The sequence below is a fragment of the Nanorana parkeri genome, unplaced genomic scaffold (assembly GCF_000935625.1).
Source record: "Nanorana parkeri isolate BGI_ZX_2015 unplaced genomic scaffold, ASM93562v1 scaffold19, whole genome shotgun sequence".
Classification (NCBI taxonomy): Eukaryota; Metazoa; Chordata; class Amphibia; order Anura; family Dicroglossidae; genus Nanorana; species Nanorana parkeri.
In genome coordinates, this window is record NW_017306287.1 from 1903162 (window position 1) to 1930473 (window position 27312).

General features: G+C 44.2%; 1 protein-coding gene across 1 annotated transcript in view; it reads right to left on the bottom strand.

Moving 5' to 3' along the window:
- Positions 1-27312, bottom strand: part of TNRC6A (trinucleotide repeat containing 6A) — an 80649-nt gene that overhangs the window by 42388 nt on the left and 10949 nt on the right. The window contains exons 4-5 of the mRNA XM_018561896.1: positions 13050-13140; positions 11019-11040 (exon numbers count right to left, since the gene is read on the bottom strand). Coding sequence (XP_018417398.1) covers positions 11019-11040; positions 13050-13140 — 113 coding nt within the window. The remainder of the gene's footprint in view (positions 1-11018; positions 11041-13049; positions 13141-27312) is intronic.

Genomic DNA, 27312 nt, shown 5'->3' on the forward strand with positions numbered 1-27312 from the left:
TGTGATAGGGTGACAATGGATGTATCCAACAGGAAGAGCCTGAACAAGAACCATCAGAGGATCGCCAGGCTTTGAGGAAATCTGTTGACTTAAAAGGACTGAAAATGACATTTTAGTAATAGGTGTAGGTGTAGGTGTAGGTGTGTGTGTGTGTGTGTGTGTGTGTGTGTGTGTGTGTGTGTGTGTGTAATATACACACACGTTTTAAAGTGCACCTGTGTCTCTGGGCTATGAACAATAAGACATTTACATATTCTTAAGCACAGACCTCTGTAGCTACAGGCCTTGTGGAGCAATGCATCTTCGAATTTCACCACAGAGGCACTATAATCACAGCTCTTTCCCCTCATTTACTCAGCAGCAGCCTGCCAGTCCTCCAAAGTAAACAAACAGCAGGGGCAATAATTTAATTTAACCCTTGCAATATGGGGGTAGCCCCACTGCAAAGGGTGTTTTTTTATTTTCCAGGATTCCAGGTTCTTCTTTAACCTCTTGCCGTCCGCCAGTAGTAAAAAAACGGACGGACGGGTTGCCATCTCCAGACGGTAAATTTTTTCTGCTCGCGCGCGCCCCCTAGCGGGCACGCACGGAGCCCAAGCACAGCTGCATTACCATTTTATTGCAGGTGTTTTTATAGTGCTGACAACTTACACAGTGCTTTACATAGTTGTACATTCACATTAGTCCCTACCCTTGAGGAGCGTGCAGTCCAAGCTCCCTATCTCTCATGCATATATACAGGGCCGATATAGAAATAAGCCAATTAACATACCAGCATGTCTTTGCATTATGATCATGTTCTGTTAAAAGAAAAATGTAGCCAGTCTACCATCAATAAAAACACTTCTCTGTAGATATAGGGCGACGATATGCACCGTACTCTAAGACCCCGTTCACATGTAGCGACATACCTTTGCAGCGGCCGGGATAGCGCGACTTTCGGGGCGACGATCCAGCGACGGTAGCGCAACCTTCTCCGTCGGGCTCCATAGAAAAAAGCAAAATCCGCAGAAAAAAGGGTCTGGTAGAAGCGACTTGCGACCGCGACGAGAGCTCCATTGAATAGCATTGGCCGGCGACTTCTCGCGATATCGCGCGGCAAAAATGGGCGAAATCACGCGATAAGCCGCTACATGTGAACAGGGCCTAAAAGGAAGTGTGTTAATGACAGGATCGCCAGGTAAAAAAAAAAAAAAGGCCTCTTTCTCACGGGCTGATCAGAGCATCCGTGCACTCCTGATCGCAGTGGTACAGATTGGATGTCACCTATGTGACATTGTGTCCATCCATCTTGCGATGAAGGAAAAAAAAATAGCAATTACCAGACCCCATGTCAGTCTATGGGCAATCAAATGTAAGCGAGCATGCGTCTGTTTACATCAGATTACTTCTGATCTGCCACAATCAGGTCCGGTGAAACGGATCTCTGATCGGTTTCTTTCTCCGGACCTGGATGGAGTCAGGTGTAACACAGCTGCCAATAGACTTACATCGGATCCGTTTGGTAAACCCGATCGGACCACCCATGTGAAAGGGGCCTAAAAGGAAACAAGCTTGAAACAAGATACAGTGAAGGATATTTTATCAAAACTGGAGCAAACAAAATCTGGAGCAGCTCTGCTTGTCAACCAATCAGCTTCTCCCTTTCATTTTCTAATCTTCACTGAACAAACTGAAGAGAGGAGCTAATTGGTTGCCATGCACATCTGCTCCAGAGTTTGCCTGCTCCAGTTTTAATAAATTCCCTGCAATATATTTATATTACTCTCGAGTTTAGATACACTTTAAAAGTAAATTGATACAGTTACTTACATTGAGCGAGACACACACAAAATGTTAAAAAAACTGTCAAAGCCTTTAAACACAATGGGCAAAATCTAACTCTAAGACACTTATAACTTCATTACTTAGGGGGGAGTCCAAAACTATCACATGTTTTGGGGGGTTGATGTATTAAGATTTTCAAACCCTTGAGGCTAGGTTCACACCTAACCACGTGGCCAACCGTGCGGTTTTGTGCACAATTGCCACGCGGTCAGGAGACACCAAGGTGTGAACCGATCGCGCTGTGGGTGCCATTATTTTCTAATGGTACCCCAGTCGCACCGGGCGAATCATGCTGTCAGGGTATTTCTATATAAAATTACAAAAACTGATGAACTATGACTTGTACAGAAAACTAAATCAAACTTTTCTGTGCAACAGGCCAAAAGTCTGTGCTGGACAGGTAAATTAACCAAAATAGCCTATTGTGTACAAAACTAAGCAATGAATAAACAATACAAGAGACCCTTGAGGAACCAGCTTTTGTACTAACCAACTAAATTCAAAGAGATAAACATTGCAAATTAAGTCTAAGATTTGAATAACCATGTAATCACAATTGATAATGCTGGAAGACATTTAACTAGTTTGCTATTGTAAGTATACTAGCCTGTTTTGCTTGTTGCCCCTATTAGAATAATAAACCTATTATCTTCAGAAATCATTAGGATCACAAGGGCATTTTTACTTTGAGATACGTTTCTGTCTTTCCTATGGCCACGGGGAGTCAGAAACAATCTTAAAAGGTGTCTAGTTATATTTATTTTTTCTGATAATTTATTTACATTTATTTCATTGTGTGTTTGACCTGTAATCACCAGTAATTTATGTTTTGTACAGAAATATGATTATACTCGTATATTAATACATTATTTTGATTTATTAGTGTAACTGGGAGATATTTATATATTGTGGTAAGAAATCACCATAAGCTCAAAGAACTCAAGGAAGTGGTTTGGGGTGTATTATCAAGTGTCTGAACCGAATTCATACTGGTTGTTAAGTTATTTATTATTTGCCGTAATCGGATGGAGGCACTGTCTATTAAATCTAAGTATAATTCAGACACCACCCTATTAATATTTCATCAAGATTTGATACCACTCAAATCATAACAATGCGGCTAAAAAAGGTAGCACTGTGTCTCAAAAAAAGGTACTTGTACTTTTTTTTAGCGATTAACGCACGTATGTTACCCAACGGAAATCAATGGGGCCGTGCGGCAATCACGGTGTGCACTAGCACACGATCGCTTCCCGGGTGGTGTAGTGCAGGTGTGAACCTAGCCTTAAGACATGAATAGTTAAAATCTGACTCCGACACCTATAACTTCCTTCCTTATAGTCCAATATGAACACACTTTGGACTTGATGCATAAAGACTGTCGACCCCTTTAGACATAATTGTCAAACTCTGACTCTAAGGGCCTGTTCACACGACGTCCGTTTTCTGTGCTGACCTGATCCGTACGCTCCTGCACTAAAAATGCATCCCAATGTATCCCTATGTGTCTGATGGGCTACAGTTCTCATGTGCGCAGTCCGTTCAGGTTACAAGAGAAAAATACTGCATGTCACTTTTGGAAAGGTCAGGAAACGGTCCAGGAAACGCAAAACACGTCAAAAACGCACTGCAGCTAACATACTGACAGCCCGCATCAAAAACGCGGCAAAACACATAGCACCGCGTCTGCTGATCCGCACCTGAAAATCATGTGAACGGGCCCTAAGACACCTACAACTTCCTTACTTGGTGAGAATTCTGCAATTCCTGCCCGCGGATCTAAGAAAACATCAAACTGTGTGTGTTGACCAAACAACCATCTGCTAATCTGAGGCATATCAGAGTTTCCATTCCGAGGCAATCATGAGTCACTAGACAAGCATGTACACAGCGAGCTCATCCAAGAGACTTGTGCAGCGCTGCTGAATCCATTTATCTGTATGTAAACTCCGATTACCATGCAAAGCAAACACGGGCAGCTTCAACCATTCACTGTGCAAACGTAAATCCGCAGCACAAGTCAATCCGCCAGTTCCGCCTGTCTAATAGTAAATCCCTTCACAACGGTGGAGACACAAACAAACAGCCTATTCCCTGCAGTGATTCCTGTGTTACTGAACACCGGTGGCGCTTGGAAAAAGCCAAGTGTTTGTACACAATGCTGAACACCAATTAAATACAACCGAATCGTTCTATAGTAAAATACTTGCAGCGCCACACTTCCTATACGCCATACTAATATAAATTGTGAATTGCAGCAGCCGCCTACTAAATGCCGTACACCCTGCTAGCAATCTGTTCCCCCTCTCGTACTGGTATTTTGTTTTTGCCAAGGCTTTTCATAGCAGGCTTACGTGCGTAGCATTCATGCACGGCTCCCGTCCAGAGGGCAGCGCAGGCACGGTAAAACCTATAGGAAGAGGGAAGCAAGGACGTGCATGCACGAAGGCAGATGTACAGGCACAAACCTGACGGAAATCCAAAAAGGAAACCTCCGAGGAGCTAGTTACGCAGCAAGGATCCAAAGAAAGACGTTTCCAACTCCTGTTGCTCTCCCACTCAGCAGACTTCATGAGAAAATGGAGGAGCAGCATGGTGTCATTTTACTGCCGTGGAAGTCCTGTTTGCCAACTCCTCCTGACGGAGGGGCCCGTTCGGACAAGTGCTCCCTCCCTTCTAATAAATAATGGCAGCTTTCTTAACATTAGGGCTGATGGCCCAGGGGAACATAAAAAAAACAAAAAAAAAAAACAAAGCAGATAAAAATGAAAAAACAAAAGAAAAACGAAAAATAAAAGCGGTTTGGTCAGAATTATACGGAGCGTATTAAGCGGCAGATAAGGGCCCTGCACCGTGCCTCGACTCTCCAATACTACCTTAAGAGCCTCACAAGGGTTGACAGTTTAGGAATGCTGAAGGGCACACAGAGGAAGTCTGGCTTTAAAAGCATGCACACGTAATCCACAACGCTAGAAATTTCCCTGCGAAGCAAAAAAATAAAAATGTTTTAAAAAGATGGCCGTAGCTGTGAGTGCAGCTATCCGCTCTGCAAAAAAAAAAACTTCAGGCTATGCCAACCTATTCACTCACTGAAGCCAGAACTGCGGCTCCGGTCTACAGGCAGCCATTGTCAAGCTTGTGAAGCGCCTGACTCTCTCTCTCTCCCTTCCCCGCAGACAACAGGGAGCAGGTAACCCTTCCGCTGCCGGAGCGCTGCAGAGCCGTGCACGGCTGCTGATGTAACAAGCGAGACTGTTCAATCCTCCCAGGCAGCCACATCGGTGGAAGAGGACATGTAGAATCAGCTTCTGATTGAATGCTTTCACTACCTGCCTGTACTTCATATGCAGCTACGAGGGTGCAAATGGTGCAAGAAGTTATGAGCAACTTTCTCTGCACACCATATGACACAGAAAGCTGCTTATAGCAAACATTGAAATATATTTTATCATATAGCTGAAATCAACCCGTTTTGATGTGGTCCAGGAAGCAAGTTAAGCTGCTGCAGAGGCATTTCTGCGTAATATTTTTTGTTTTCCAATAACCCAAGCTTGTCTACCTGAGCAAATCACACAATTGTGTAAAATAAAACCTATGTGCTGAAAAAGTGCATCGGAAATGGACTATATTCAAGGAAATCTTCTATACACAATCATGTTCAATATAAATGACATCTAATTCTGCATTCCTCAATTTTCTTACCAGGGAACACAAAGAACATACATACATATATATACACATATACACACACACACACACACACACACACCTTAAAGAAGAAATCTGGCCAAGTAAAAGAGATGCACCAATAACGGGTTTTTGGTTAAGGAGTACCGATATTTTTTTTACACTACTCGCCAACACCGATACTGTTTGTCCTGATTATCAGGAAGTCGGGTGGCGGATCATGACCCATCGCCCGGCTTTTCGATTGTCTGGGAAGCCGGTGTTCTATCAAAAGAACACCGGCATCACTTGCCGAGGCTGCCTGGTTTCCTGACCAATCAGGAAGCTGGGCGGTGGGTCATGAGGCTGCCTAGCAACAAGTGAAGCCGGCTTTCTAGCCAATCAGGAAGCCGGGTGGCACGTCATGACCCACCCCCTGGCTTCCTGATTGGCTAGGAATCAGGCTTCACTTGTTCCTAGGCAGCCTGGCTTCCTAACCAATCAGGAAGCCAGACAGCATGCAATGACCCAGGTCCCAGCTTCCTGATTGGTCAGGAAGCCAGGCTGTCTAGCAAGAAGTGAAGCCGGCTTCCTAGCCAATCAGGAAGTCGGGAGGCGGGTCATTACATGCCATCTGGCTTTCTAAATGGTTAAGCCAGGCCGCCTAGGAGCAAGTGAAGCCAGCTTCCAAGCTAATCAAAGCTGGGAGGTGGGTCATAACCCACCACCCGGCTTCCTGATTGGAAAGAGGAGAACTCCCTCCAGGGAAGTTCCAGTATCGGAGGTGGCCAAGTACGAGTACTCATCTAAATACTCTATCAGTAGATCCCTAATCTTAACCCTTGCAGTGGGGCTGCCCCCACACTGCAAGGGTTAAGTGCTTGTATTATTTAACCCCTTCGTGACTGACGACGTACAGTGTACGTCGCCAGCATCGGGGCTGTTTAAACAGACTCCCAGCGACTTTTGCCGCCGGGAGTCTGTTTAAACTTGTAGAGCCGACTGTCGGCTTTACAACAGAAGCGATCCTGGCGACTTACCTGTCGCCAGATCGCTTCAAACAGAATTATACTCATTTGAACTGTAATCCTCCTAGACCAGTCCCTTCCTCCTGGCTCCTTCTCCAGCGCAGGAATGTCCATCGGGGTCCTCACGTCCAATACACTGTACTAGATGTGCAGACTCACAGGACCTTAGACTGCTGGAGTGGGAGCAAGGTGGCAGGGAACAGTCTAACAGCCAGCTGGGATTGTGGATTGGGTATAACTTATTTTAGCTCCCGAGACAAAATGAGCACTTAACCCTTGCAGTTGGACTACCCACGCACTGAAAGGTGTAAAGATTTTATTTGCCCAGAGTTCTTTAAATTAGCAAGAAGCCTCTCTGCCAGGGGATGCAAACCTCTATTTGCATTTAAAAAATTACCTCTACTGCCTTCAAACAATGTCTGCCAGGGTCTCCTAGGTCTGGAGAATATCCATGAAAGCCCCGAAAAGGCCATTTACCCTCAAGAAGCTGGGCTAACCCGTTTCTTCCATGAGCCCATGACTACTGCGTGGGGATTCAGCATGGAGAGTGAGAGATCACTAAACTCTATTTACCATTCTCCTCTAGGCTAAATTAATAGATTGTTAGCCCTCACGGGCAGGGCCCTCCTTACCATCTTGTCTTGAATTGTATTGCGATTGTAATGTCTTCCTTATATTGTAAAGCGCTGCGCAAACTGTTGGCGCTATATAAATCCTGCATAATAATAATAGACCCCTGATGTTTCTGCCGCTGAACCTTTCAGCCACCTTGTGATGGTAATAAAAGTTTAAAAAGAAAAAGCACAAAAAATTTCTAGTAGGCCAGAGGTAGACAAATGAATATGGAATTCAGGAGCCGGTCTGTCCATTCTAGAGCCAGCGGGATTTTTGTTCTAGTAGCCAGCTCCATTAACTAGAGAGAACCTCAAAACAGCCAGATGGAAATTTTTGGGGTCATTTACTACCTGGCTCCTGGGATTTGCCCAGCACTCTAGTAGACACAATCAGGACTAATGCACACAGGTGCAAATAATGGTGTATACGCATACAGCGTAAAATAGGACTATTTGCAGTGTCCAGGAGCCCCACCTGCTGCATTATTCTGGATATATGAGTGCAAATGCTAGCAGCAAAGTTCCCACGTGTATGGGCGCAAGTTTCCGAATGCTAAACTTCTGCGTCCAGGAACTTATACCCTTGTAATGCCCATACTAGGTCAACAAGGCCCTTCCACCAACAAGTTACTAACTAGCTACAGCAGGTTCCAAATTTGATTATCCTCACACGTTCTCTGCCAGCCCCTATTGTGGCCTTCCTTCTGAAAATCCAGGTTTCCTGGCTGCTGTTCTGACCCTCTGCCTTTAGTATTTTTGGACATTGATCCAGAACCTCTGTAAATAATTGGAAACTTAGATCAATGTTATAGGTTCTCTTCTGCATACTCACCGGGGACATACATCATCATTAGAAAGCTGTGTTATGTGTGTGTATAAAAATCTTTCCTTGCAGCATGCCGTCACCTGCATATAATGCTGAGCTTCCAGGGACAGAGGGATGCGACTTGACCCGTAATGTGCTCCAATCATCACCCACCCCTCCTCACTACTTGCGCATACACAAAATACCTTGTATTCCGGTCCCGGCGAGGTAAAAGGAAGTGAGATCTCCCCAGTAGGGACATGAAGCAATAAAGCCTGATAGATTTTCCATACTCTGCTCCATCATTAAACAAAATGTGCCCACTTCCTGTCTTCTTCCAATGTTCTTTATAAGACAAATGCTGGGAGGTACCACGCTAGGGTTCCAAACCATTTAACATTTTGCTTTCATGTTTTATTCTAAGGAAAGCCACTTATTTCCAGCTAGCAGACAATGCCTAGGACTGCAGGATCGCCATGCTTAATCAAAAAGTGATTAGGTCTGTTTTATACGCGAGAGATTGCAAAGAATAAAATGCAAATGGAATGCGTAAAGGAATTACAAAGCTATTTAATTGGGAGCTAGAATCAATACTAGTTGCAAAACAAAGCATGCATGGCTCAGAAGAAAATAAAGTGGCAGGGATTGCCTGCAAACATTCAGCTTAAGGTGCCAAAATGTCACACGATCTGCATAACTTCAACCCAGGCGTCAACTGGACAGTGTACAAGAACGGCTGGTTCAGCTATAAGACAATTGCTGGGCTGAAGTCGCTTGTATATTCGCCTCCAATTTGGCAAACACACCAGAAAAATTACAACTGGAAGGTTTCACACATGGAAATGCAAAACAGAAATTGAGCTGTGTGTTGACAAATGCCAATCCACTCTTTACACTGTCACTTAACCCCTTCATGACTGAGGCCCTTTTTTCAATTTTTGCACCCATGTTATATTCCACATTTTAGGCCTGAAAATGACGTAAAACCCCCCAACATTATATATTTTCTGAATGCCAAGACCCTATAGAATAAAATGGTGGTAAATATGGATAATGTCCTGCTGAAACTTTTCAATATTTCCCAAAACACATTCAAGCTGCTTAAAAACCTGGTTTCTACAATGAAGTCCTTATAGGTGTAACACATCAGTTGGGCAGTGCCTAGGCAGGAACTGCAATGTGTACTTGTGTTGTGCCAATAAAGTTCATCGGTAGTGACATCACCGGTTGCATGGCCGTTTGTGATGAACCTAAATCTGCATTTAGGTTCATCTGTCAGCAACAGGTTCACCTAGCTGCTACCCTAACAAGCTGCATATAGTTACCATCTCTGTGCTCTGCAGCGGCTCCATTTGTCCTTTGGCAATATTTGGTACTTGCAGGTATGGATGGGCATGTGACTCTCCCCATCCCCATGTGAGCGCCAAACTCCATGGGAGGAAGGGGGAGTGAGAGTCTTCAGCCCCATGTAATCTCCAGGTCACAACCAGCCGCTTACACAGGGATTCCTCTCTTCGCTCTCGGCAGCCAAACAGAGCAGTGGGAGAGCAACACGAAGGAGAGTATGTACAACTGACTTTCTGTTCGGTAACACAATACAAACAGAGCCAGTCGACACTACAAATTTTATTTTCTGTATTCATATAGTGCAAACTTTATGCAGAGAACACAATATTATTCCAGTCAGTCCCACTCCCTGAAGAAGCTTACTGTCTCATATCACCCATATAATACACAAGCATTCTAGAGGCAATATGGTCAGAAGCCAGCCAAACCGACCAGAATGTTTACAGATTGGAGGAGAACATGCATGCAAAGACAAAAACAAAAAAACAACTACACACATACAGAACTGATGGAAACTGAACCCAGACTCCAGTGCAGTAAAGATGAAGTGCCAACCACTTAGCCGCTTAGCACAGCTGCCCAGTGTGAGGGCCCGTTCACACCAGCAGCCACGCTACACTGCACATCTGCTGGTGGTGCATGCTGCCCGGCGCAGTCCTGATACACCTGATTGTATTGCAAATTTTTTTCCTTTTGTTAGAACTTTATTGAAATATTACAAGTGACATTTCATTAAGTTCTATGGGCACACTGCAGTGTGATGTGGTTGTACTGCGCTGCGATGCAAAAAGTACTACATGCCATACTTTTACAGCGCACGCCACCACAAAGCAGTGTAAAACGGTCCATTAAGCCCTCATTCATACAACAGCCGGCCCGTACAGATTCGTGCTGCATGCACGGCCATATCGGGCAGCTCTCGGGAAGGACAGGTGCTGCCTATGATTTGTACGCAGCAGCACGTTCTTCTCTATGGGAGTACGCAGTTGTACGCTCACCCGAAGCGCACGTCGGTGCGGGTGTCCGCACTCATAGGATGTATCCTGTGTGCATCCGAGCAGGGACACCCGCACGGATGTGCAGTTCTGGTGAGCGTACGGCTGCGTACTCCCATAGAGAACAACAGGCTGCTGCGTACAAATCACATGCAGCACCTGTCCTTCCCGAGAGCTACCCGATATGGCCGTGCATGCAGCACAGATCTATACGAGCTGACATTTAGCAGTCGCAATGAGGGCTAAAAGCCTTTTTTTTTTTAATTTCATGCAATCTTGACAGAACCTTTTACATGGATCACATTTGGGGAGGTTAATGAACAGTTTAGACACAAGCCCAAACAAGTAACCCCTGAAAAAGCAAGGTCAACCTGTTAGAAACACTTCAGAAGTATACATTTTAATTACAGGTATACATTTGTGACTGGTTCTCTTTAAATCTCACAGACCTAGATTTCTAGTCAGGAATCCCCTACGTCAGTCGCTCTTTCCCTGAAAGTGCAAGTTTCAGGTTTGTTGCTTCTCTCACTAAACAAGTTTACTTCATAAGGCTTCAGAAAGGAAGTGCAGATGACATTTGTGCGGAAGGGCAGCCACTCTCTTGAAGAAATAAATGTTTACGTAAGACGACCACAATCCATAGATCATGTTGAGGTAAAAGGCTCCATAAAAACAAGTTTTGCACAACAATAAACCATTGACCACAGATTAGACTAAGCCAGTTAAAGGGGCCTACCTTTGTTTTTTTGATCGGAGGCCTACAAAAAGAAAAAAGAAAAAAAAAAAGTTTGGCTTCTTTTGAACATAAAACATCACATAAGCAATGTTAAGCAGAATCATTTAAAAAACATTTTTTTTAGAAATATGCCCGCACCTTCACATATAAACCTTTTTCTGAATAGGTAAGATATAGTAACACAAAAACACATAATGGGGGAATTTAGCAAAATCTTAAGCCCTTCCCATGACAACCAATCAGCTTCTCTCTTTCATTTTAAACTTTAACTGAACAAAATGGAGAGAAGCTGATTGGTTGATAAGGGCAACTGCTCCAGATTCTGTCTGCTCCAGTTTTGATGAATTCCCCTCATAGTATTATTGGGAACCCATCCTTGGCTCAAGAGATGTTCTTTAAAGGAGAACTATGGGGTCAGTGTTTTACCCCATAGTTCTCCTTAGGGTAACGGGAGGACACAAACTAGCATCCTCCCGTTACCCTAAGCTCAGTATACCGCAAGCTACAGCTCGCAGTATACTGAGACGCCGCAGCTGGAGCGGATCCCCTAGTGCATGCTGCCCATGCACTAGGAAACTGCCTCAATTGTAACCACTTTCAACCATCTTCCATCACAAAAACTAAACTGGTCAAAATAACACGTCACTAATTCCACGAAACCGAAAACAACCGAAAACAGGTTGGCTGCTTTGTCTGGTTGTAACTACCAACGTATAGCCAGCAGAGGGCCGGTGCCCATTGCTTGTGTCAAGAGGCAAATGCAGCTTGCTTTTAGGTGCACTCTATTTGCATTTACGATGCATCCGAGATCATTCACAGTTGACTGACAAGTGCATTGGACTTGCCATTGACCTACTTCTGACTTGCATCTGACCTCCTAAGCTGCATCAACCTGCTTTGGTTCCTATTGACAGAAGGAGGGCGAGGAAAAGGTCTGATGCAAACAAAAACCCGTGGGACCACGGCCTATAAGAAGTTAACATTCGGTGAGCTTTAGGGCTCCTTCAAGTGGGTGCGTGCGCCCGTAAAAAGACCCCGATCCCAGAAGGGACAGGTGCTGTGTGTAACTGCACATAGCCGCCTGTTCTTCCCTATGGAAGGATGCTGCTTCATCCAATTACACGCTGACACATGCACATCTGTGCGGGTCCAGGTGTCCACACAGATGTGCAGGCTCGGGTGTGCGTGTGACAGCATGTAATTGCGTGCAATTACACAAAGCACTTGTCCCTTCTGGGATCCTGTCTTTTTACGGACATGTACGGCCGTCTGAATGAGCCCTTAGGGTTGATGTCCATAAAGTCCATGTTGCAGTTTTTTTGCCCCCTATAAATGTTAGTCTGACCAGGGCCACATTCAACAAGTATTAATACAATTGTCAAATAGTCATCTAATGCCACAACACTATTTTTTTAACTTTGGATAGCGCAGTGGAGGGTTAAATCCACTATCAAGCTTTCCCCCCCCCCCCATCTGTGTCTCATTAGCAACATTGTTTGCTTCACTTCCTGTCCTGTAGACGCAACAAGAAGAGAGGAGATCTTTCCACGGGGAATCCCCTCAGACAGTTGTCACAAAAACAAGTATTCCCACTGGAAGATTCCTCCACGATTCCTGTTCTGCTGGCAAATGGAAAGCTTTTACCCTTAAAGCAAGAGTCCCTCCTATTTTTACCCCCCCCCCCAACCTTCAACTCCCCTTAAAATCCCCTTCTCTACACTCCGCGCTCTTAGCTTTTTGTCGAATTAAAAAAAAAAAATTAAGCTTCTATTCCATTTTTCTTGCTTTCATAGCTTTATATTTTGTAGCACACGCATTTAAAAAAATCCCTCAATTAAAAAGCCTCATTAAATTTGGAGATGCTTTTTACCAAAAAGATGTCACAAAAAAAGACAAAGAATAAAAGTACCACTTTCTATATAAACACTTCTAGCTTCCGAATTACCACTGGCAAATTATAAAAAGAAAAGAAAAAAAAAAAGGACTAAAGCAGCAATCCTTCCATATCCAACTCTTTTTTCATGACGTTACCTTTTTAGAGGCAGCTTCCTTCTTTTTCTTATCGTTCTTTCTATTTTTCCTTTCTTCCATTAACTGAACCTCCTCTTCTTGCGCTGTACCCCTAAAATATGAAATAGAAAAATGTGATCAGGGGATCTGCACATTGCATATCAACACTAGAAGATACATAATGCATTTACTGAGACATCTACATGTATTTATCTTAAAGAGAACCAGTCATGATGGGGCTTTTGCAATAATCAGAATGCGATAACTCTGGAGTTTGCATCCTTTGCTACACTTTGCTACCTCATATACATACTGCAATGTCTGGCCATTGCTACCCAGTGCTGTCATGCAAACTGCAATGTTTGGTCCATTAGTACCCGGTGCTGTCATGCATACTGCAATGTCTGGCCCTTGCTACCCAGTGCTGTCATGCATACTGCAATGTTGGGCCCTTGCTACCCAGTGCTGTCATGCATACTGCAATGTCTAGCCATTGGTATCTGGTGCTGTTAAGCATACTGCAATGTTTGCCCATTGGTCCCAGGTGATGTCATGCATACTGTAATGTCTGGCCATTGCTACCCAGTGGTGTCATGCATACTGCAATGTTTGGCTATTGGTCCTCAGTGCTGTCATGCATACTGCAATGTTGGGCCCTTGCTACCTAGTGCTGTCATGCATAATGCAATGTTGGGCCTTTGCTACCAAGGACTGTCAAAATCTGAAAGCCAAAACACCATTACAACTAGAGCTGCAGCTAACGATTATTTTTAAAATCGATTAGTTAGCCGATTATTAAGTGCGATTAATCGGTTAAAAAATTAAATTACTTTTTTTTTAAATGGCTCCAGTGATGGGACTACTAGTTTGTATTGAGATTGCACTCCATCACAGGAGCAAGCTTGGAGCGGTGGAAGTAAAAAATAAAAGTGTGGTGTGCAATATAGTGAAATGAAGTGTAAAATTATACAGCAATGAATGCAGAATGGCACCGGCTATAGAGGACTACAAAACTCAGCAATAGTACATTATACAGCACAATGCAGAATACCACCAGCTATAGATGAATACAACAAATCCCAGCAATAGTACATTATAGCTGGAAGTATTCTGCATTGCGCTGTATAATGTACTATTGCTGGGTTTTGTAATCCTCTATAGCCAGTGGTATTCGGCATTGCAACACTGTATAATGTACAATTGCTGGTTTTTTGTTGTACTCTATAGCTGGTGGTATTGCACTGTATAATGTACAATTGCTGGGTTTTGTTGTACTCTATAGCTGGTGGTATTGCACTGTATAATGTACTATTGCTGGGTTTTGTAATACCCAACATCCCATGCTATTAAAGGACAAAAATGAATCATGATAGCCAGGAAACTTGTTCAAGAGACAGTCATTTCCTCTAGGCATGTTTTCTTTAAAAGCACTGCCACAGCCATCACAACAAACAATAAAAAGCAAAAACCATTGCATAATAAACTACAAGTAATACAGCATACAAAAAAATAAACATGCTTGTAAAATCATTTCTTACTGAGGTTTTAAAAAGGCGCAGTCCAGCTTTCCCAATAAATAATATAGGTACATACATTATAAGAAAATGTGCATTTATTAAATGTTTGCATTTGAGCCTGCAAAGCGTTGCAACCATGATCAATGGATTGCAGGTGCAATGCACAGGTTCTTGTAAGCTCTTCCTCCCAGTCTCTGTCCATACGGAGGACTTTCAGTTAATGGAACTTCAAGTATGGTGGCGTAACACACTCATACTCCACTGAAAGTCCCTTTGACGTGGCGGCAGACAGGACTTGACGTCTCTCCATTCCCAGATCGTGTGGCTAGATCTTTGAACGGATGATGCAGTCAAGCAAGCGAAACCCCACACAGTCGTACCAAATTCAAATAATGACAGGAGCCTATAGGGATTAGAACACCGATTCAGATAAGGGGCGGTTTGTGAGTGAGGGGGCTATGGGATGTGACCATGCTTCATGTTATAACCCTGTACACAGGAGGTAACATGGGGGCAGTGGATTTACCAATAGCTGGGGTCCCTATAAAAGAAAGCTCCACCAACTTCAGCACAAGGGCAAAGCATCTGCTAACACACGTCCATATAAAAACACTAACGGGGGAAATAAAAAGGAATGATGACTAAAAAGCAATCCACGTACAGTAAATAAACCATGAAGACTGGACGCCCTTCACTGCAAATGACTGAATGAAAGCAGCAATTGTTAGCGCAGGAATTCTGCTGTAGAAAAACAGGACAATCCCTCATTATTCTCGGCATTCTGCACCGACTTTGCTAAATCTTAATCACAAACATCAGCAAACCAATCAGCATTTAACTCCCCTGACAAACTACCAGAAGACATGCAAATTGGAGCTCTGCTATGGAAATGTCCAAAACCATAACAAGGAGCCTGCCGCTGACTAAAAGGCAGACGGCGTGTAGAAAACAGCCGTGAATTACATAATTCTATTAACAGGGTCTTTATTATAGTTTCGCCAGTTAATAATAAAGACCAGATCGTATTAATTACACAGGAGGAGTACTCGCTGGAGATCATGCCTCTAATTATCCACGCTTTCAAAATTGCAGAGCCAGATAACCCAAATTGTGTGCAAGATTAAATGAGCCCCCTGATAATTCCCTCTAATGTTATTGGCTGGCTTCGGGGCCGCTACAATCCAACTATTGTTCCCTCATCCAAGCAGCACAATGTAAACACAGCCATTCAACCACTAGGACTGTCATCAACATGGCATGGTGTTATACGTGGAGAATTAAATAGGAAGACTGTGCAAAGAACAGAAAAAGGTCAACAAATACGGAGTGTCCTTTGTAACAGAAGACGTTTTGCCCAAGTTTACTTAGTATATCGGAAGTGATATACGGACATGCTTGCACCAGTAAGGATAGATAGATAGGATAGATAGTGAAAAAGAGGTACTCCATTCCCAACTCCTGTTGAGCGCTCGCTCCCCTAGACGCCAGGTCTAGATGATGGATGGAGCCAAATACCATACTATTAGAAAAGCTTTTACTTTGCTGCATGCCTGGAAAATCATTGCAGAGTTGGCAGACTTCAGAGCACACCGACATTGATCCAATAGTGCAATGCATGGTAGCGCACACCCCACCGCACAGTAGGTGCCGACAGACCCGCAGTACAGTGCGCCACAATGTATGTGTGTGTTTTGCACTGCGTTAAAACAAGGTTGAAAAATATACAAACTCTGAGGCTAGGTTCACACCTAGGCGACACCTCACTGCGCAGATTGATGCGCGGTCAGGAGTGGCCAAGGTGTTAACCGATCGCACCAGGCGGATTGGGAGGCTTCCCGCCTTGCGATTCCGCACGTGCTTCCAACACTAAAACAGCAGCGTGACGTGCATCGCAAAAAAAGGTTTGCATTCAAGTCTATGGAAAGTGTTGACACCTTTGCGATTTGTCACGCAGTAGACATTGCCTGACATGCTAAAAAGGTACAGGGGCTATTTTCAGGCGGTCGTCGTGCGATTTGGGTCCCATAGACATCTCTATGCATTGAAAACAGCACATTTTTCAAAGCAAAATTGTGCAAACAAAAACGCACAACTGCTTGAAAACAGCTCACCAGCTCAATCGCCTCGGTGTGAACCTGGCCTAAAGCTTGCTGAGTGTACGTCGGATGATCCAAAACTCTGCAGCTATAAGGACCGGATGAGTAGTAAACAGAAAGGAGAAGATGCCCCAAAACTTGAGTTAAAATAGCAGAAGCGCCCAAGACAAACAGGATATAGTGTCGTCAATCGGGAGATTTTTATTCAATGATGGGTCAAAAATCTAAAAACAGTCTGCAAACATTTTATGGCTCTGGCTTCGGCACTTCCTCAGCAGTGCGGCAGAGTCTCCTGATGCATACATCCAGCTCTCCCACCCCCGCCCTCGTGTCCGCTGCACTTAGATGACACACTCATGGGCCACATGACCGCTCTGACCAATAAGAATCTCTTTCTTACGGAACGCCATGCCAGAAGAAATACATCTCGGAAGGGATTCTCATTTGTCAGAGCAGTCACGTGGCCATCCTGAGCAATGATTACTAGCCACTGGCAGCATTATGGTGCTGTGAAGTTCTGAAGTGTGCGGGCCCTTGCATTAGATAGCGTGGGCAGCGGAAGAATGTCATCTAAGCAGCTAAGTGCATTGGGATGGGGAAAAGGTCAACTAACCCTTTCATGTGCAACATACTGCGACATCAGTGTGCTTAGGCTAACTCTACAAATAGGTATGAAGGGGACCTTAAAAACCAACTCCAGTTTTGGAGAGAGTAGGAAAGGGTTAGAACTTGGAGTTTCGCTGTCTTTGGCCCCCAATGGGGAGAATTTATCACTTAGCTGAGACATCTTTTATATGGATATAGACACGAGAATGTATTGTTTTAGGTGGCATGCACAGCGGTTAGGTATTTCTGCTGTCTACATCTTAGGTGACAAGTGAAAGGAAATCCATCGTACTACTAATGTCCCCTCCTGGTCATATCTTATAGAACAAACAATAAAATCCCTGACGCAGAACTGTTTAGATTTCTACAATTACAGCATTGGGTATCCTCTCTACAGAGAAGAAGAACCTTGAATTATCCGCTAGTTTTGAACATATCTGCTTCTATTGACCAAGCGGTGAGCCCAAATTGGTGTCAACTCTATATTCCAAATCTAAATTCCCTGACTCGCCTTAGCCTACATTCCTACCCCGCTAAATGTTCTGCAGATCTTAATCTACACTAGTCTGACGATGATTGGAAAAAAGCATGAGAAATATCTCTAGGTGCTCCCATAATGTGACCAACTCTGAGGTTGCCTATAAAGTTTCATTCCTCTGGTATATAGTCCCCACCCATTTAGCCAAAACGTTTCCATCTTCATCCGCTACCTGCTTCCGTGAATGCTCCATCCCTGGAGACGCGTCACATATCTGGTGGTCCTGTCCACTTACCTCTCGTTTTTGGACCAGGATCCATCGTTTACTTTGTTTGTTTGGTAAGAACATCCCTAAAGACCCAACACAGGCTCTATTATATGCCACTGTGTCTCATTTGACTAAATATCAAGGTTTACTGGCACACCAAATATTTCTTGCAGCCAAATTGACCTTAGCAGGCAATTGGAAAAAAAATGTATCACCTACCAGGAATTTTCCCAGAGATTGGACAATGTTATGTTAAATGAACGCTTATCCTGTATTCTGACTGATACTCACACCAAATTTCTAAAAATCTGGGAACCTTGGATCTTACATAACCACCCTAATTTGGACATGAACACCCCAAGACGCCTGTGATGTGGTCGATAGAGTTACGAGAGGTGAGATGGTAACCCCTAGAAACTGCAGGGGTTACCTGTGAGAGCAAAAATTCTCAGCACATTAATCACTGATGACACTAAACTGATGACCAATAAAAGCGTTTAAAGCGTCATCTATGGTTTTCGGTGTGGTCGTTTTTTGTGATATTGCAGGCGTGCACAATTTTAAGGCTTGACCTGTTTGGTGTCTATTTACCTGACGTGACCCCGTCTTTTATATTTTACCAAAAATATGGGTAAGAATAAATGTTTTATAACAATGTAGGGAAAACTTTTTTTTTTTCCCGAGGCTATAGTCCGGTCATGCTGACTGGTGACATTTTTGAGCTGACTGGTGAAACAAGCTAAAATTTTTCAAGCCCTGTTGACAATACTGCATTGTATTTGCACTTTGATGCATTTACCTAAATGCCTGTATGTACCTTATTCTGCCAGCAAATACTATGTAGAATGTTTAGCTACTTTTATTTAGAAAAATCCAATAAATAATTTGTTGCAAAAAGCCTTACAGAAGTTCTAACTCTTCACTAGTCTTAGAAAATAAAAAAAAACAATTAGCTAAAGCTTCCCCTTCCCTTGTCAATGAAAACACAAGAACCGGGGTCTCTGTGCATTGAATGCTGGCGTCTATTTAGGGCTAACACTTTACCAGCAATAATCAATAGCTTAATCGTTCTACTAAAATCCCTTGTGATTATCTGCGACACCGGGGACAGATCACTCAATGACAGAACAAATGATTCCCGTTTGGAATAGTGAACTACTACATGCTTTATGCTCGCCAAACACCGGTCCAATTTTGGCTCCTGCTCACTCAGCCGAAGCGTACAGCCCCATCGGTGTCTCTCTATCCGACCAAAATTGACTTTTGTCAAAGGAGCTGGTCCGAAAATCCTCGGCTGAACAGGAACTGCAGCCAATCATCTGTGCGTGTGCCGCTGTCAGATTACAAGAGCCATGCGGGGAAATTGAGCATTTTTTTCTCATTTAGCCGGCGGCGATGTACGAGAGAAAAAAAAACTAATACTGTATGGCCAGCTTTAGTGACAAGGCCAAGGGAAAGAGTTAAAGGGAATCAAATATCAGCTGCTCTTGCCACCAAAGTGAAGGATTGCTGGCAGAACCACCCGGGCGGTCTTTGATCTCCTGTACACAGCAGAACTACACATCTAAATGGTCAATAATCAAATCAACACTGCAGGCTTTTCCCTGTTAACATAACATACACTTCATCTTGGTTAGGGCTAATGGAGCAGAAGCCCAGAGTAAGGATGCAGAGCCAAGCTGCAGTCTCATTTATGCAGCAGTAACGCAGGGCTGGATAAACGCCAGAAGCCCTCTAGAAGGTACTTCCACTTACTCTGAGCTTTTACTACCGATGTCAATAATATGGCTCTTGGTGTCTTTAATATATTCTGCTTTCTTCTAAAACAAGAAACGGTTATTTCCTGAAGTCTAAATGATTTCATCTGCCTCTTCTCCTAGATGTCCATGCTTCCCGGTGTTATCGGCAGCACTTCCATCTTCTCTAGGTCTTAATCCGGGGTGGTTGCTTTTGGCATGCACACGGGAGTTACTTCCTTCCAGCAACCAATGAATGCAGAAATTGTACATTGCACTGTGCAGATGTGGCTCAAAGTATTAGAAGGAAAATTGCAAGGATGCAGGGAAGAAGGCAAGAGACATACAGAATCTCTTCTCTCATAAGAAAGCTACCTGTTAGTATTTTTGCTTAACACCCTGAATACACCTGGATTTTGCCTAGATTTGGGAAAATCCAGCAGTCGCACCAACATTTGGAAAAGGCCCAAATCTGGTGCGACCAAAATCTGGGGGGAAGCCAGCGCTGGCACCAAAATCTGGGGGGGAAGCCAGCGCTGGCACCAAAATCTGGGGGGAAGCCAGCGCTGGCACCAAAACCTGGGGAAATATCTCCCATCTTACTGTGGGAAGACCAATGCTCATGACAAATTTAGTGGATGCCAGCACCCCACAAAAGCTAAAGATAAGTACCCCATTTATGAGATTGTTACAGTTGTATGTTAAATATGAAGCTGAGAAAGAGTTAAACAGGTACAATTAGGCCTCCCATGGACTTTCCTGTTGTCATTCAGCTGTTTGCTTTTCAGTTATATATTTCTATGGCAAGTACAGATAAACAGTCCAAGGGTCACTTGTGTCAATAATAATTACTTTCAGTAGTGAAATAGATGTGTTGTTCAATAGCAACAATACATAAAGTTATTACAATCATAAGAATTTAATAAGGGATTATAGAAATTATGTAAATCAGCATGTATGAACCATATGGGCAATACTAAAGTAGAATACCAACCTATATATTTTTGGAGAGGAGTGAGGAAGTGTTGGAACCTCTGACATTATTAGTGTCAGCTCTGCCCTAACCGCTCAGTGACCACCAATCACCAACGCAGGAGGCAAGGTGAAATCTCCCCACCCTTCGAATCCCACCACCCTCGACCCAAAGCTGACAAAATAAAAAAAGGTGCCATGTTGGAAGAGCACTGACCACTGCTGAACACCGATCCCAGTGCGTGGCCCCCATTGGGGAGTTCTATAATTTTAATTTGTCCTGGTGACCAATGTCCCAGGGACTGTTCCCCGGACTTTGTTGTCTCTACAGGACACGACAGGAAGGGAAATCGCCACAGAGGGAGTCAGAATGCGGGGGGAAAAAAACTGCCATTGGTTCTTGCTTTAAATATAATTTCAATTAGATACCACAAAGAGTTTAAAAGGTGATCTAGTTTCAAATTCACATCAGTAGGACGCATCAGCAGTAGCAGCAAATGCCATTATTTCTTTGAGCAAGAGGCAACCTCTACATTGCTATATGTGGAGATCTCTTACATGACCTGCAGCCTATATCACATGGTCTTTGGCTACCTCACCACTGTTGGTGCTTCAAGTCAGAGGTTGCAGAATCTATTGTTTCTAATCATAAATACCCCGCATTTTAAATGGCCTGGTGGCTTCAAAAATTTGTGGCCTGTCTGGTTCCTGGGCCAGCCACTCCAGCTTACAGTATTTGTTAAAAAAAAAAGTCAATCAACATAGTTTAACGTTTTTATAAAGGTTACAAATTAATGAGAACATTTCCTGCCCTGAGGTTGAAGCTCTGGCAGGCCCGTTTCCCTGCATTCCTCCATGCAAGGTGATGATCTTTTCCATCACACACGCTTACTGGAAGGGTGGCAGCTTTTTGATTTTGGAGTTTAAACAGAAAGTTTACTTATTGTTTCTGCCACTCGACATCTCAGAGCCCACCCTTGCCATCAGCAGATTTATACTTGCCCCGGAACCTCCAGGGATCGTTTCCTACCCCTAATGAACTCCTCTCACAGCCTGCTACGCCTATGCAGTGGAGCCCAATAGAAGTCTATGGAGCTTGTCTCCCTACCCAAAGACACCGGTAGATGATCCCCATAGAAGTTTATGGGATGAGCAGGCACAGCACGCAGCGAGAGGAACTCATTGTGGGATGTAAACAATCCCCGGAGACCACAGCACCACTGATCTTGGCAAGGATAAATCTGCAGAGAGGGAGGGTGGGCTCTGAGATGTAATGAGAGGGGGCAAAAGAATAAGTTCACTGTCTATGAAAGTGTGTTTACTCTTTAACCACTTGAAGTCCGGGGTGTTAAACCCTCTTCCCATCCAGGCCATTTTTCAGTATTCAGCGCTGCAGTACTTTGACATTTATTCCGTCATACAACGCTGTACTGAAATTAATTTTATACCATTTTTTGGGGACAGATAGAGCTTTCTTTTGATGGTATTTAATCGCCATTGGGGGTTTTATTTTTTAATATATTAAAGGAAAAATTATCGAAATTAAAAAAAAAAAAACAACATGTTTCCCCTATATTAAACAACCCCTCTATATAATAGCAAAGGCACACTGACGGGTCCTCTTTATGGAGACATTAGGGGTCTCCAAGACCCCTGTCACCTGGGGACCCCAAAAGAAGCTGATGAAGCACAGATCTGCTTCATCAGCTTCTTCTCTCTGTCTATAGCAGCCAGATGACTGACAGGTGAATGCGGAAGTGATGTAATACACATTACTTCCGCATTCACAGCACGGAGGAAGGTCAGCAAGGAGGAAGATGCTGACCTCCCTCCCATCTTACCTCCTGACGCCCCCCCGAGCCGGTCCTGGGCCGCAGATGGGGCAGCGGATCCCGGGATTGAAGGTGAGGAGTTAGGGGGGGCGGCAGCAGCGGAATTCAAGCGGGGGAGGGGCGGGTGTGCAGCCAGACAGCCCATACAATCGGCAGGCTATAGAGACGCCGATTGTATGTGCAACAGCCGGCAACGGCTGTAAAGAACCGGCCGTTTTTTTCTGCCCGTGCGCACACTAGGGGGCGCACGCGAGTAGAAAAAAAAAAGCTGTCTGGAGTGGAGACGGCAACCCACCAATGCGACTGTGCCGTCACAACGGGCGGACTGCAACAGGTTACACAGCATATTGAGTGCCAGACGTACAAAAAGAGGATACCTGTTGGTGTGACTTCCTCAGCTGGGGTTTTCTACATTACTTTACATACAGATTAAAAGCACATTTTAAAAAGTAGATTAGATTAAAACAATGGCAGGATGCTGACTAAAAAGAGCTGCAACTGTTTTTCTTCCTAGGAAAAAATGAATGAAGCTGAAGGAAAGGCTGCATCACAGGAATCCTGGAAACTGTAGCACAGTCCCTCTAACATTTACAGCTAGAAAAGTGCCAACTTCAGTAGCTACTTGTGTCATCCGGCGTAGATATTGCAGATCATGTCACATACGCCACTTCTTACTGCACAAATGTAGTGTAGCCAGCTATAAATCACAGAAAATGAGAGCGTTCTGCAGCTGCTACTAATCTCCGCTACAAAATTGCTGCTCTGACACGGCTCCAAAAGTTCAGTTTATCTGCCATGGAGAAAGCGCGGCTCAAAGTCATTTATGAGGAATTTCTAATGGCTCAAAGTACAAGTTAAAGCCTGACAGGCTGCAAGTGTTTCTCTGGCACTCAATGGAAAAGTTTTCTGCTTCGCCAAGGTGACTTAATTTCCATAACATGGAAAGCACTCCGCCAAGACATACATAAAAGGTTATACGTTGCTACCGCTTTTATTAGCAGAAGAGGAAAAGGAAACATTTCTGATAAAGAATCCAAAAATGGCAGATGAAGCAAAAGGTGCCTTGTAAGAAAATAGCTAGCAAGTCTATGGAAATTATGAAAGCTCCTAAGGGCAGGTTCACACCATGGTCCGGACCAGATCTGATCCGGAAAGCGGTGTGAACCTGCCCTCAGTTCCAGCGCATTCCAGACCAGACAAAATGAGACTTGAGATAGTTTTCTAGTATGGTCTGGATGCATTTTGGGTCCAGAAACAATCTGGTCTGGAGAGGATGTGGTGTGAATGGGCCCTGAGTCAGGGCTAGACAAATGCTAGGAGCCAGGTGGCCAATGCTCATGAAACATGACAGCTGGTACCTAACTTTTAAGGTTTTCTCTAGTCGCTAATGGAACTGCTCCTAAAGAAAATCCTGCTGGCTCCTGGATTGGACAGACCGACTCCTGAATTTTCCGTATTCATTTGTCTGCCCCTGCTCTAAATTTGGTTAGCTGCCCTCAACATATTTTACCCCTAACTTTATAGAAAAGATAGGAGTGGTTATAACTAGGGATGCACCGATACCAAGTACCGTACTCGGTACAAGTACAGATACTTTTCCAGCTCCAAAACTAGAGAAAAACTCAAAAGTTAGGAGGCAGCTGTCAATTGTAAGGAGCACACTGAGAGGTAAGTGTGTGTGTGTGTGTGTGTGTGTGTGTGTGTGTGTGTGTGTGTGTGTGTGTGTGTGTGCGCGCGCGAAGAATATCTGCGCATCCCTAGTTATAACCTTATTTGAAGGGTTTAAGCGCTGGCAATCTTAGGATCTCGCGATCGTGTGCAGTTGCCGCACAGCCCCATTGATCTCAATGGGGTTACATCCAAGTACATGTACCTCCTTTCGCGGCCCACAATGCACGTTTTTTTCCAACCGAAATCGTGCGCCAGGAAACAGTGCAATCTGCTTGGTGTGACTGGGGTGCTATTGGAAAATAATGGCACTGTCAGCGCAATCAGCGGTGGTGTGCGACTCCGTGACCGCACGGCCATCCCCGCAGTTTCGTGCACGATTGCCGCGCGGTCACGGATCGCTGCAGGCTTGAACTTGGCCCAAAAGCGTTGACATGCTTTCCAGTTATGTCTGGATCCCTAAGCAAACAAGCAATGGCTCTGACCTGCCAATCCCTTCCAATAACCCTGTGAAATGTTATCAAACAAAGTTCAACTGGTCTATGGCCAGCTTTTGTTTCTCAACAGTCCAAAAGTAAACCTCTCAGCAGGAAATCATGCATGGCAATGTCAGTCTAACCCTGGACAGTCGCTTAATGGAGGAAACAGTGATATCGGTGGGGTGCTGCTCCATCACTAATCAATCAGAAGATCTGGCATGTCGATAAAATATATTTGGCAGTTCTCTGTTTGAGCTCTCTAATTAGGTACCTGTCTAAAGCCGGGTATATACACATTTTCTTCATTCAACCTGCAGGAGGAACAAAGCAAATAGAACAGATTCCTCCATCAGCACTTACGAGTGTTGATTGACCAATCCCCTGTTGCTTGCATGGTATCCTGACAGCGGGCGGCGGCCACTGTCAGGATACCTGAACGGAGCTAGCAGCTGATTGTCTGGTAGCTTCATTTGACCAACAATTTTCCAAACAGCTCTTTCATTCAGTTGATTGAGGAATACCAGGGGGAAGGGTGCCGGCAGTGGCACCCACCATGTGAATTTCGGCTGGTTTATCAGGGACTGGTCAAAATTTGTTCCGTGTATACCCGGCTTAAAGCTACACTTTTTTAATATTATAAAAATCCATAAAGGACAGGATAAAATATATAATACAAAACCAATATTACATACATTGTGGAAGATATTGTACTATTGTATAGCTTAGCACATGCTAAAGAAAAAGCATTTGAACGCAGTGCATACAGTATAGTTATAGAACAAACAAAAGCTGGGAGGCAATAAGCAGCAGTCACTCTACTTTGGAAGAGAAGCAACACAAATACAGAGTTTACTGCAACAATAGACTGAAACACACACCTTCACAATACACCCCATGAGCAAAAAGCCAACACACACTGCGAAATGCTGACAACAGTTGAATGTACAGAGTGGACATGACAGATGCTTGCCTGTTCAACTTTTGTCTGTTCTATCCAGGGATAAAAGTGTCGGATCAATTGTATTTTGGAATTCAGCATGCGTTAACACTGTGAGGGAATGTGGCACCGTGCTAATCAGAGGCAACCCAAACCAGAAACATAACAGATCACAACGCTTTACTGAAAAATAACAATGCTGAATTAAAGTGACACTAAAATCAGGAGTTACATTTTAAAAATACATTAATGTACCTCAACTATTAGAGAACTATGGGGTTAAGGCTTTTCCCCATAGTTCTTAGGGTAACGGGAGGACAACAAACTAGCGTTCTCCCGTCACCCGAGGCTCAGTATACCGCGAGCTTTAGCTCGCGGTATACCGAGACGCCGCAGTATGCCGCGAGCTCCTGCTCGCGGTATACTGAGACGCCGCAGCTGAAGCGGATCCCGACAGTCTCATTGTCACAGGTCGGCTAGAACTATGAGGCGAGTGAAAAGCACTCACCTCATAGTTCTCCTTTAACAGAAATGTATCTTATTTGTGTATCACTTGGCTGTAGATCCTCAAATCATCTCTGAATTGGTGCCGACACTGTCCTTCCTTCTGGAGGGGGGCTACTTTTGTTCCCCATGGTCCCCGTGTGTGTTGTAAAGTTGTCACCGCTCCAAGCTCGCTCCTGTGATGGACTACAATCTCAATACTAATTGGTAAACTAAACATGTGTAGTCCATCACGGTTAGCAAGCTTGGAGCGGTGACTACTCTACATCACACACAGCCGAGTGATACACAAATAAGATAAATTTTTGTTAATAGTGTCGGAGCTTGTCTACTCTTACCATAGATGTTACCTTACAGAGCTTGTTTTTAGGGCTCATCCAGATGGGCGTACATTTCCATATGGCGCGCACACCTGTAAAAAGACCCGATCATGGAAGGGACAGGTGGTGTGTGTAATTGCATGCAGCAGCCTGTTCTTTCCTATGGAAGGACATGGCTGCACGCAATTACATGCAGTCACACGTGCTAAAGGGCAGGTTAACACCATTTTCTGGACCAGATCTGGAACACAGCGCATTGCATTTTTACAGTGATTTTGCTGCGTTTGGAATTTATTTTATTATATATATTTTTTATTTTTTTTAATGATTTTTGCCTAAAATGGTCTTACAGGTGCATTCCAGTGCGTTTGTATGCATTCCAGGACAAAATAGGACAAGCACTATATTTCTGGTCTGGAACGGACTGCGCTGGTGGGAACAGAGGCCAGAAATAGCATAGGGATATATGAGGATGCATTTTAGGTCCGGAAGCAATCTGGTCTGGTGATGATCTGGACATGTGGTGAATGGGCACTTAACGCAGACAGTGTGTGTTCATGTGCGGGCACTCTGACCTGCACGTATGTGACCACGGGTAACTGCATGCAGCCACATCCTACCATAGGGAAGAACAGGCTGCTGCATGCAATAACACAGCACCGGTCTCTTCTTCTGGGATCGGCTCTTTCTGCGGGCATGTATGCCTGTCTGAATGAGCCCTTCAAAAGCTGCAGGTCCCACCAGGGTCCATACCGAGGTAGTCAATGACCTTGAACGGGCATGCATGATGGGAAATCAGACTGACCACATGATGCTCCAGGTCTGACTGGCTAGATCAGGGAGCAAGGATCAGGGTGATAAATCCATGGAG